Genomic DNA, 12,418 nt, shown 5'->3' on the forward strand with positions numbered 1-12,418 from the left:
GGCCGTAAATTTGGGATTGATTTTTTAGTGTAATTAAATTATAATTTTAAGTGTAACGAGACATCACTTAATAAAGGAGCTCTTAACTTAATCTAACATATAAATTAAATGCATTAATTCTAACTTAAACTATAAATAGTGTAAGGAGTTCGTGACGAGTCGAAAAGCAACAGTGCGAGCAACATGGGACGGAGGGAGCAGTAAAAAAACAACATTTTTTAATTGATTAAATTTTGAACATGTTAAACTTTCCCTCCATTTGATTCAACTTCTTTTCTCTTCACTATCTTCACTTTACTCTCCTTCTCAACCAAAGGCCGCCTTTCGAAATCCGACCTCACTGTTCTCCTCAGCTCTTTCCCGTACCCGTGCCGTTGCCTTCGTCGAACCAATTTCAGCGACGGCAAAATCCACTGCAAGAAATCGAACATTTTTTGGGACCTTAATTGAAGAAGAAGATGAAACTAGACGCAGGAATGAGGAGCCAATCTAAAACAGGTATATATAGGAAATCATGGTGGATTTGAGGTGTATTTTACATACATTAGTGGTGTCGAGATGCTATATATGTTTGGTAGATAATCATAATTAAGGTAATGTATGGTATTGACCAATTCCATCAACTTTTATCTTTGCGTTTGGATTGGGAGACTAGGTTGGTATAATTTCAACTAATTATCTCCAAAATTAGTTTTGATAGTGCACAATATGAATTTTAATTGGTAAAAAATATGGGCAATGAATATAACACGGAAATTAAGACAGCAAGTATACAAGGTGCGAGTGTGTAATAATAAAGATAGCAAAATCACAATCTAGAGTCTGAATAAACTCTAACAAAGTAGTAATTAATAATTATATGGTCCAACCAAGTAATTAGTGAAAGAAAATATGAAATACTTATATTGATTTATCTTGGATCACTACAACTAATTACAAAAAACATTTCCAGTAAATAATATGAATAAAAAAAATTGAACATATATCATTTATCTTTCTTGGTGTGAGCCAATTGATTAGCCACATCCTTGAATTGAAGAATATTTCCATCCTTACATTTGCTCAATAATCGAATAGCTTCTTCTTTCGTCATCAAAATCTTCACTTGATACGAAGATTTATTCTTCCCATCACTTTGAATCAACGCCTCTGATTCAAACTGCACTCTCTTCTTCGTCGTCTTCTTCTTAACATTTTCTTCAAAATCCATATTCAAAAATTTAGAAATTTGTATGTAGATAGAATCATACTGTAATTCATAACATGACACACATATATATGCAGGTATGTGTCTGCGGTTTTGTGCTTTGAAAAAGTTTCCTTAGTTAAATATGTATTGCCACATTTACGAGAAAGTTTCCTTAATTAAATAAATATCGTTCACATATACTTTTAACGTTTGTTATAAGATCTAACTGATTGAATACTGTATGTTTTGGAAGTAATTGAACATTTGGATCTTTTAGTTTGAAACCTATAATATTTAATAGCTTTCTGTATCATGAACTCGTTTTCCCTTAATTTGTTTGTAGTGAAGTACGTGTAAAGATACTTGGATCTAATTAGGAGGCCTAACACTCCCTCCGTTCCATAGTCTTAGAGTCATTTTGCCATTTTGGTACGTTTCATAATAATAGAGTCATTTCCCTTTTTAATAAAAGTCAACACATTTCTCCACACCTAATTTACTTTTTCTTACTTTATTCTCTCTTCATCTCTCTACCTTTTTCATTTTCCACTTTATTCTCCCTTTACTTAACTCACCTAACACAAATTTTTTAATCTCCGTGCCGAAAAGAAGCGTATGCATTACTATGGAACGGAGGGAGTAGTATTTAAGGAGTACTTAAATCACTTTGACCCAAATCCACGTTTTAAAACTGTATACGACACAAATCCTTGGAGTAAGGGAAATAATACTCTTTATATAAATCTTGACTTGTAAGTTGATTACAAATTAAAATACTAACAAAGAATTATTTTGGTGAACCGAGGGCGTATACAAGTACGAGTATGCAATATTGTTGAATAAGAATGGTGTTTATTGTACAATTGTTTGCATATTAATTTAAATGGAGGTTTGCCTTTGATGAATACATACATTTTTTTTTCAAAAGTTCGTGTTCAGTTGTTTTCTTTAAATAAGTGTAATCATTTATTTTATCTTATTTTATTTACTAATTAATGGTAAAGTAGCCAAATTGTTTGAAAAAAATTAACTACCAGTATAAAGTAATTAATAATTATATGGTCCAACCAAAAGGTATAGCAAGCTAAAGTACTGAGCAATAACAAATTACTCCCACCCAATAAAATAGCAGCAAGCTTAGACTGAAAGAGTCAAAGTCCAACAAAAGGTTAAATTTTCAAACTACTACTCCCTCCGTTCCATTGTAGTGGGGGCATTTCTTTTCGGCACGGAGATTAAGAAAGTAGAGAGATGAAGAGAGAATAAAGTAAGAGAGAGTAAAGTAAGTGAGAAGAAATGTGTTAACTTTTACTAAAAAGAGAAATGACTCAACTACTATGGAACGTACCAAAATGGCAAAATGACTCTACTACTATGGAACGGAGGGAGTATAATTTATTCTTATTTTGTAATTAAACTATTAATTATTCATATTTAGTTTGTTTAAACCCAATCGACTAGTTGGCTGGCCGAGTCAGCCGAAGATGGCTTAAGGACGTCGATGGCTGGTGGCCGAGGTGGCTGGCCGGAAGCGGTGGAGAGGAGAGGAGATGAGAGGAGACTATATAAATTTAAAAAGAATAGAAAATATATTATTTTTAAATCGATAATGTGGATCGATCCAAACAATTAATAGGACACCCGTGTCTCACATCAGTTTCAATTCCTCTGAAATATAAATCCAAAGAGACACAACATAACTATTCAAGCTTAGAATAGCAATAAAATTGCTTGAGCTCCTTAGCCATGTCTTGATATTCCACTCTCCCTCCATTTCTGCACTTGGAAACAAGTCGATAAGCTGCTTCCTTCCTCATCACAATCTTCACTTTCCTTCCACTTTTCCCCTCAATCAAAGGCCTCGATTCAAACTCAATCACCTCTTTTTTCTTCATCTCATTCCTAGCTCTGAGACCAGAGCTCAACGAGGCCAAGATAGTCTCAACAAAATCAAACATTTTTTTTGGGAACTCCGATTATGATCAAGAGAGAGATGAAGTGTGGTTGATTTGGATGAAGAAACGTTTCAGGAATCATATATTTATAGAGAAATTAATCATGCGATCTTAGTATGTTTGGCAGATTCAAATATTAACATAGATTGATAATAGAATTTTAACCTCCCATAATATTTGTTTGGGCTAATCCACACTATTTTCTGTTGGGTTGTTCCTAACTTATTTTTATTGGGGTTTGAGGGAAATTTACACTTGTCTTTCCACTAACCGAATTGGCTTAAAACTTCAATCATTTAGTGGTGTGTATAGTTCATTTATTTAATACATACAGTATGGAAAAATGTAAATAAAACTTTTATAAGGTCATGCTAGGTTGACAACTAACCGTTGAGTCGTTGACATTCATAGCGTAAGCTATTGACATAATTCTCGGTTATCAAGTTAAGATACTTGTCAACCGATCATATCCTCTAGTATAGTATATCAATTATATTTTGAAAATTTGGTTAATATGATTTAGATCACAAACTTCGTGTGTTCCTCATATTAAAAAAAAATTTGAGCATCTCTTCGACTATGATGGAAAAATTGCAATTTGTAACAAAATTTTGTCAATTTTAGCAACCGCAGAAAATTAGAAACAATAGATAGTAAAATAAAAAAATATAACAGTAAAAGATAAAATAAAACAAAAATAAATTAAGTAAAAGTTTAATGTACATCTTTCTCTTATCAAATTATCTATTTTGATTGTTAACTGTAGCTATATGGTGGCAGAAAATCGACCGGTTTGCTCATCTTCGCAGGCGAATTGACGACTCAAGCTCAAGGAGATCCAAGATTTTTTTTTCATGTTTAGCAGCTACTACTCGGAAAAAGAGATCGTTTATTCATTCGATGAGTTTGGACGCATGAATCAGATCCGTTCGATGAGTTTGAAGTGTTTGTGAGTAATTGGTTGTTGGATTACGATCTCCTTTAGTTTTTGAACGCGAAAAATGGCGTCGCCTGACAAGCAGAGCGCTTTGGATTACATCAATCAGGCGTTCCCCACTGGTTAGACACATCTTTCTCTATATCTGTTTCTGTGATTTTTTTTTATTTGGAGTTAGCTACAAATAAGGTAGGCATTCAAATCATTGAATATTGTTGAAGTGATTCATAAACTATATGCATCGATCACTAAATTCAGAATACTAATTTCTCATATCCTGCAAATGTATAGAGACTGATCGTAACCTGGTATTTTTGGGGTTACTCCAAAGCTTTCTTTAGTTAAACATACGAAACGAAAAGGCTTAGTTTATGCAAATTTCATAAATATAAATAATAATAGGAAGAAATATTTCAAGAAGCGTTTCTAGTCCCCAACGGTTAGATTTTCAAATTTTCAGGTTGATATATTTAACGTCAATAATCCCTAAATTATAATAGTAATAGATAAAAATAAAAGTTGGTGCAACAATTGATCAAAGGCTAGTCTGTCTAGCTAGTAGGGAGATATCTGCCCGAATAAAAAACGCGGCTGCGGAAGTCGATATCCATATCCATATCCATATTCAGAAGTTTCCGATAGCGGAGGTGGAATTGGATATGCATATCCTCCTTTAAAGGGAAAGGAAAGGGAGGTTGTTGCTAGTTATAGGCATAGAAGGCTTTGGAGCTATGATCTTAATAAGTGGTTGGTAGTGTGTATTGTGAGTTGAGAAATAATGCACGTCGTTTGATTTAATGTACCTAGTGAAAAAAATGGTTGGATGTAATAGAATTGGTTGATTTTTCTATAATAATAGTGACCAAGTGAACTATAGTAAAATTGATTGTGTTGATGGTTCAATTTTGGCATGCTACGTAATTATCGTACTTATCTAATATTAGTAAGATATCATCGTAAGATTAATTATATTATTAACAAGCTGCAAAACGACAGTATGATAATGACAACTAGCTAGTACTATCATCTCTACCTATGTAAATCTAGAGATATTTATGGAAAATTGAATTTCAAAATGTACTACTACATTGGATCTTGTACTAATTGCCTTTTTTTTAGCTAGTGGTAAGATAAGTTAGGTGGCAACTGTCATTTAGAGACAAAGTACATCAAAGTACGTAATATTATTGCATGGGAATTGAAGAAACAAATTTTAAAAATGTTGTGTAAGCAAAGGTTCTCGACTATTATATTTGGTTGAGTTAATGCAGAACTACATATAATATTCTATTAAATAATATTAAAAGCTTTATATTGATAAGATAAATTGTTATCTTAGTCAGACATAAAAAACCGCAAGTAAACATAAATACAAATATGTTATCTAAGTCAGACATAAAATAGCGTGAGTGCAGGAAGAAGTCGTAAAATAATTGCGGTTCTCGAATTATACAAAATATTTTGTGGAATCTCATACTCCCTACTGTAAAATATCTATTTTATTATTTTAATACAACATAAATAAAAAATTACATTTTAAATATGTGAAACTCATTCAACTATTTTATTACACTCGGAATGCAATATATAAAAGTGAAACATATATTTCACTAATTTTCCTTCAAATTTTTTTATATACCATACCAAATCAAAACAAGACATTATATTAATATTATATTAGCATATCACAGATAGAATGAGTATTTCATATGGAGTAGCATTGTTTTAAGTTTATCGGTTTAATTTAGCATTCACCAAAACTTAAAACGATATTTTTCAACTCTAGGTGGAATACATAAATTCTGTTGAATTTCCACATAATATAAACGTTAACTTCTGGTTTTCCACGTCATAGTTGGAGCTGAAAAGTGCAAGCTTGTGCCATGTTTGCAAGATTAAAGCTTTTCTTCTTACTATTTTTTAAGATTAGGTCACATTTGGAAATACCTCCATTTGTTTACCATAAGTTACAATCAACCCTAAAAGTAATACCCCTACTTACTTTGTAAGTGGAATATTTTGGAGGAATTGATAGTATATGTATGGCATTTGGAATATTTCGAATACATATACATATATAAGATTGCATCAATAAAAGACAAATGGCCTTTCAAGAATAAACTAGATGATGGAGGAAAGCATGAGGAATCCCATACACAAAAAACAAGCATATAAAGAAAAGGGATATCTTATTAATAATTCACAAGAAAATGATAAATATTTCTCTTGTTCCATTTCTGCTCATGATAAAATAAAATGAAAAACAGACAACAATTCTCTCTTTTTTTTTCTGACAATTTCATCATAGAAAATTAAAAATAATCAAACATGGTGGGAAGCACTGCTCCTGAATGAGCCAAGTGCCTTAGCTGCTCCTGCCCTCAATATGAACTGATGGTAGAAAGCTGCAATGGCTGCACCAATGAAGGGTCCAACCCAGAATATCCACTGCAAATCAATTGAAAAAATAAGCAATAGTACTCTAAAAATTATAGTATTTGGAGTTGATGAAGAAAGTTATTTACTTGATCATCCCAAGCCTTGTCCTTGTTGTATATCACTGCGGCTCCGAGACTCCTAGCCGGGTTGATGCCGGTGCCAGTAATCGGGATCGTGGCGAGATGAACCATGAAGACTGCAAATCCGATAGGAAGAGGCGCCAAGACCTAATATATATTCAAGATAATGTCATGAATGAGTTTATTTCATCCCTATCTAAGTTAAATGAATGACTAAAATAGAGTCCCTTTTATTGAATTCATAAGTCTCAAAATGCAAGAGGTTGTTTGTTCCCAAAGACAGTTAAAAATGACACAATATCAAGTTCCCACCAATCTTTGAAAAGAGCTACATGGATTTCCTATCCCATGTGTCACAACAAAATTTTATTTTTATTGGATTTTTCCTTAGTAATGAGGAAAATCCACGGTGGCATTCATGCAATAGCAATTTTATTCATTATTTTAATAATAATAGTAGTAATTGTTGGAGGAATCTTTCCTATGCATAAAATCCTAATGTTCAAAGTATGGTAATAAATTCCAAATCCTCTTTATCATTAGAAGTGTAACCACCACATGTTCTTGCAACTGCATCCACATTTGCTGACTCAGAAACACATTAGAAAAGGTTGGACTTAGCTATAAAAAAGGTAGGCATTCAATAATGTTGGAGTGTTCCTCAAACTAAATATACAATGATCGCTAAATTTAGAATGTTAGTGTCTCATCTACTAATAAAGAATTAGATTTTCATGTAAACTCAACATTGTAATAGCAATTAGCAATGAAATAGAGACTGACCGGAACGTGGGAGTCTCTGGCGCTCCTCTTGGGATCGGTGGCGGAGAAGACGGTGTAGACGAGGACGAAGGTGCCGATGATCTCAGCTCCGAGCCCAACTCCGGTGCTGTAGCCGTCGCTGAGCTCGTTGGCGCCGCCTCCGTATTTTTTGTAGTAGGAGCTTTGGAAGGCCTTCACCAGCCCGACTCCGCAAATGGCGCCCAAGCATTGAGCCACCATGTACATCACAGCCCGAATCAGAGACACTTTTCGGGCCAACAGAAGCCCGAATGTCACGGCTGGGTTAATGTGACCTCCTGCAACAACAACATAAGGAAAATCGATACCAATTCATGTAAAAACAAGAGGTTTTTATATATACTATTCTGCTTTGAATGGACAAAAAAGGAATTAACATAGTTAATGAAAATTATGCAGAATTTAAATATAAGAGCAAAATTAACGCGGCGTAACATTTTATCAGATTTTTCGATTGTTTGCATAATTTTCTTCGACAGATCGAGGATTTTTTCGTGTAATTTTATTTTTACTTTTTAAAAAAGAGCAAAACCTTATCCAACTTTCCAACGCCAGAAAATGTTCCCCTGTTCCATGCAGCTAAGATGAACAAAATTACCAAATTGAAACAAAGTACCTAAAACCTAAAATTCAAAAATAAATTCCACAGCATTTCCAGATCGAAACACTCTAAAAAAATCAAAACGAGCTAAGAACTCACCAGAGATTCCAGCGGTGCAGTAGACAAGGATGAAAATCATGCCTCCGAACGCCCACGCAATGCCGAGAATTCCGACGCCGCCGCACTCGTCCGCCGCAGACTGGCTCTTGTACCCAATCACAGTGAGCACAGTGATGTAGAGGAAGAGCAGAGTTGCGATGAACTCCGCAATCAGAGCTCGGTAGAACGACCACTTCGTCAGCTCCTCCGCGTCGATCAGCGGCGCCGGCGGCGGATCGTGGTAGTCCTTCGCCCCGTAGGAGCCGTGCTCCGCCACCTCCTTCGTCATTGCGTCGAGAGTGAGAAAGATGCGTAGAGAATAGAGAGAGAGAGAGAGAGAGAGAGAGTGAGAGAGAGATGTGAATGTGTAGTGAGAGATAGGGTGGGGAGTGGGGGGTATTTATGGTAGAAATGAGTTATGGGATTAGGGGGTAATTAACGGTAATAGAAAGTGATTAAGATGGGATTAATTAGAGATTGGGCCGTCCAATGGTTATAAGAGGGCTGGGTTTCGTTTTCACCGACCCACGAGACTGTGGCCCACCACCTTCCATCGTTTTCTAGTTAACGGCTACTTTTGAATTAGATCACAAATTTTGCCAAAAGAAATTCATATTTACCACGAATTTAAATCTGATCATAAAAGTTATGAATGTTGTACAGTGAGTTGAAATTCTGGTAAAATTTGGGTGTGATTTTGCAAAACAACGTCGTTTATTTTATTAAAAGTGCCATCATTTCTTATATCCGCCATTTTATTTAGTTACATAATTCGGCATGCTACATCAAATTTTATTTATAAAAAAAATGAAACTCGTGTGAAATTCGCTATAAAGTGCAAATGATATTAGTGAATAAGTTTTAAGTAAATACATCATTTAGATTAAGGTTTATGATTTTACTAGACCATTACCTTAGTAGTAATAATTTAATGAATATGTATTCCGAATGTGTGAGATTCTCAACTTGGAATTTCTTCTTGAATTCTAGCTTGAAGAATCAAGCAAGTAACAAATAATTCCTTGTGATTTTCAACTAAAGGAATTGACACAGCATTTTAATTTTGCAATTATAATTTTTTTTTGTCATAACTACAATAATGTCAATAGTGATGAGTGGTTTATGAAATTAAACGTTTCTACTATATATTTTTTCTTTTCCAAAGAGATGGGCACATGGTTGGAAAAAAAAGACTTCATAAAGAGTGGACCCCGAAGATCATATTAATATATTATGATGATCTCAAATGATTTCATTCTGCCCAATAATTTGTTTTCTTGCATATTCTACAGTGCTTAAAAGGTGTTAAATTATTTGATGAGTATGATCAAATTCAAACAATCATTCCTTCAAAATAAAAACAATTAATTTCTTTAGATAATACAATGAATTGTACTTATGCATGATCATTTTTTTATTTAGACGTATGATTTGCTGCATGTTACTTTCAAGGCATAAGAATGGATATTAGTTTTTAAAATTATTTTATTAAGTTTGAAGCTAATGAGTAATGACAACCAATATAACAACACATTTTTTTATTTTTTATTCATGATCTATCTGGAGATTCTTTTACCAATTAGATCATCATATAAGGGGTTTGTTATGAGGATTGGGGCAAAACTGCACAATCAGTCAAGCTCGGTGTTAGCCGAGCTTAATCGTGCTCGGTGATTAGCCGAGCTTGCTGGTGCTCGGTATTAGCCGAACTTAGTCGAGTTCGGTGTTGGCCGTTGTTATTAACTGATGCATAGACAAACGTGAGCCGTCGGATGCGATTAGTTAGTTAGCTTAAATGACAGCCGTTGGATTTGTTTTTGTTGTTAGATTAGTGTTAGTCAAATAGAGTGAGAAAAAGATTTTTCATCCATCAGTTTGTAATCTTCCACAAGAAATTGAATACAAGATTTCCATTAATTCTCCGAGAGTTGTTCTTAGCTTTATTCATTTTCATATCGAGTGTTTGTTCTTCTTGTTCCGGAATCGATCTTGTTGTGATAGCAAGATTGAGTCGCGTATTTGATACCATTACAAATTGGCGCCGTCTGTGGGAAAACGAAGAAGGACGACGCATTCAACAATGTCTACCACGAAGTTCGACGTTGAGCGGTTCACCGGCGAAAATGATTTCGGCCTGTGGAGATTGAAAATGAAAGCTGTTCTTATGCAGCAAGGAGTCTGGGATTATGTCAAATCCAAGGCGGATGAGGAGGAGATTCAAGGAATGGATGCGGCGAAATCTCAAGAACTGGAATACAAGGCGTATAGCTCGATTGTCTTGTGCCTCAGCGATAGAGTCTTGAGGGAGGTTCAAAAGGAAGATGATGCCGCAGGAGTTTGGGAGAAGTTAGAGAAAATCTATATGGAGAAGTCGATCTCAAATAGATTGCATCTCAAACAAAGGTTATTCAATTTCAAGTTTTCTGACTCCAAGAACTTAGCAGATCAATTAGAAGATTTTCGCAAGTGCATAGATGATCTTGAGAGTGTGGATGATGCCATGAAAGATGAGGATAAAGCTTTGATGTTATTGAATGCTCTGCCTCAGAGTTTTGAGCAATTCAAAGACTCAATACTTCTTGGAAGGGATTCGAAGGTGACTTTAGAGGAGGTATATTCTGCATTAAAGCTGAAGGGAATGCAGAAATCTGTCAGCAAGCAAATCGATCAAGCTGCTGAAAGCCTTAATGTGAAGACTGCATCAAAGAAACAATTCAAATTCAAGAAACCCTCATCTGATAAATGGAGACCACGGGGTGCGAAGGAAGGTGATCAGAAGGAGTCAAGAAGTTGTTTTTGGTGTAAGAAACCAGGACACATCAAGCAAAATTGCTTTGCTTGGAAGAAAAGACAAGCTGAAAATCACAAAGAAGATGGTACAGCAGCTATCACTGAGGAAATTGAAGAGGCAAGAGCTCTCAATGTGGTGGAGGATAGTCCATTATCAAGGCTGTGGATCATGGATTCAGGTTGCAGTTTCCATATGTCCTCCAACCTTGACTGGTTCCAAGATTTAAAGGAATCTGAAGGCTCGGTGTTGCTAGGAGATGATCATGTGTGTGATGTAAGGGGTGTTGGGAACATATGCTTGAGGATGGAAGATGGATCACTGCGAAAGCTTACTGATGTAAGGTACATCCCATCCATCAAGAGAAATTTGATCTCATTGGGACTTCTTGAGAAGATAGGTTATAGATTGACCCTTTATGGTGGAGAAATGCTTGTTACAAAGGATGGCCAGATGATTATGAGAGCTATCAGAAGTAATGTACTCTATTATCTACAAGCTGAGCCTATTGATGGTTCTGCAAATTCAACTCAACAAACCATCAATTGGCATACAAGGCTCGGGCATGTAGGAGTTGCTGGGATGATGCAGTTGGTGAAACAAGGCATAATTCAGATGTCTGAGTCTGATGTACAAAGACACATTGGATCTTGTGAGGAGTGCATACTTGGTAAGAGCAAAAAATTGCCATATGGAGTGGGCAAGCACACATCGAAAGAGCCTCTCCAATATGTTCACAGTGACATATGGGGACCTGCACCAGTGAATAGCCTTGGAGGAGGCAGGTATTTCTTATCCTTTGTTGATGATTTTTCAAGGAAGGTTTGGATAGTAATAATGAAAGACAAGTCAGAAACATTCCAGAGGTTTCAAGAATGGTGTGTAGGTGTTGAGTTGGAGAAAGGAAAGCCATTGAGGTGTCTTAGGACTGACAACGGGCTTGAGTTCTTGTCCCATGAATTTGATGGATTCTGTAAAGATAAGGGGATAAAGAGGCACAGAACAGTCCCTCACAACCCACAACAAAATGGGGTTGCTGAGAGGATCAATAGAACCATTCTTGAAAGGGTGAGGTGCATGTTAATAGCGTCTGGAATGTCTAAACCATTTTGGGGTGAAGCAGCCTCTACTGCTGTTGTTTTGATCAATAAATGTCCTTCAGCTGCCATTGAAAATCAGACCCCAGACAGCAAATGGTATGGATCTTATGGGGATTATTCAAAACTGAGGCCATTTGGGTGTAGAGCTTATGCTCACATAAAGCAAGGTAAATTGGAACCTAGAGCTCTCAGGTGTGTAATGATTGGGTATCAGATGGGAGTCAGTGGGTACAGGCTGTGGTGCTGTGAGGAAGGGAACAAGAAAGTGGTGGTTAGCAGAGATGTGATCTTCAAAGAATCTGAAATGCCTTTCCTCAACAAGGATAATCAGAAAGTTCATTTTGAGGTGGAGAACCAGAGAGTAACTACAGATGTAACTCAGACTGATCTAAATGCTACATCTGATGTCAGTGGTGGTGGAGCTTCTGG

At 35.6% G+C, this 12,418-nt stretch overlaps 1 protein-coding gene across 1 annotated transcript; it reads right to left on the minus strand.

The window, feature by feature from the left end:
- Nucleotides 1-6,253: 6,253 nt before the first annotated feature.
- On the minus strand, nt 6,254-8,474 carry LOC121750341 (probable aquaporin PIP2-5). The gene is made up of 4 exons (XM_042144862.1): nt 8,102-8,474; nt 7,384-7,679; nt 6,607-6,747; nt 6,254-6,529 (listed from the first exon to the last, which is right to left on the minus strand). The coding sequence occupies exons 1-4, from the start codon at nt 8,388-8,390 to the stop codon at nt 6,404-6,406; spliced, it is 852 nt and encodes a 283-aa protein (XP_042000796.1). The 5' UTR covers nt 8,391-8,474; the 3' UTR covers nt 6,254-6,403.
- Between the last annotated feature and the right edge of the window lie 3,944 nt (nt 8,475-12,418).

The sequence above is a fragment of the Salvia splendens genome, chromosome 10 (assembly GCF_004379255.2).
Source record: "Salvia splendens isolate huo1 chromosome 10, SspV2, whole genome shotgun sequence".
In the NCBI taxonomy this organism is placed as follows: domain Eukaryota; kingdom Viridiplantae; phylum Streptophyta; class Magnoliopsida; order Lamiales; family Lamiaceae; genus Salvia; species Salvia splendens.

Coding starts and splice junctions, on each gene's coding strand:
- LOC121750341 (XM_042144862.1), bottom strand. CDS start 8,390: ATGACGAAGGAGGTGGCGGAGCACGGCTCCTACGGGGCGAAGGACTAC. Junction 7,680..8,101: donor CTGCACCGCTGGAATCTCTG/GTGAGTTCTTAG, acceptor TTGTTGTTGCAG/GAGGTCACATTAACCCAGCC. Junction 6,530..6,606: donor ACAAGGCTTGGGATGATCAA/GTAAATAACTTT, acceptor ATTGATTTGCAG/TGGATATTCTGGGTTGGACC.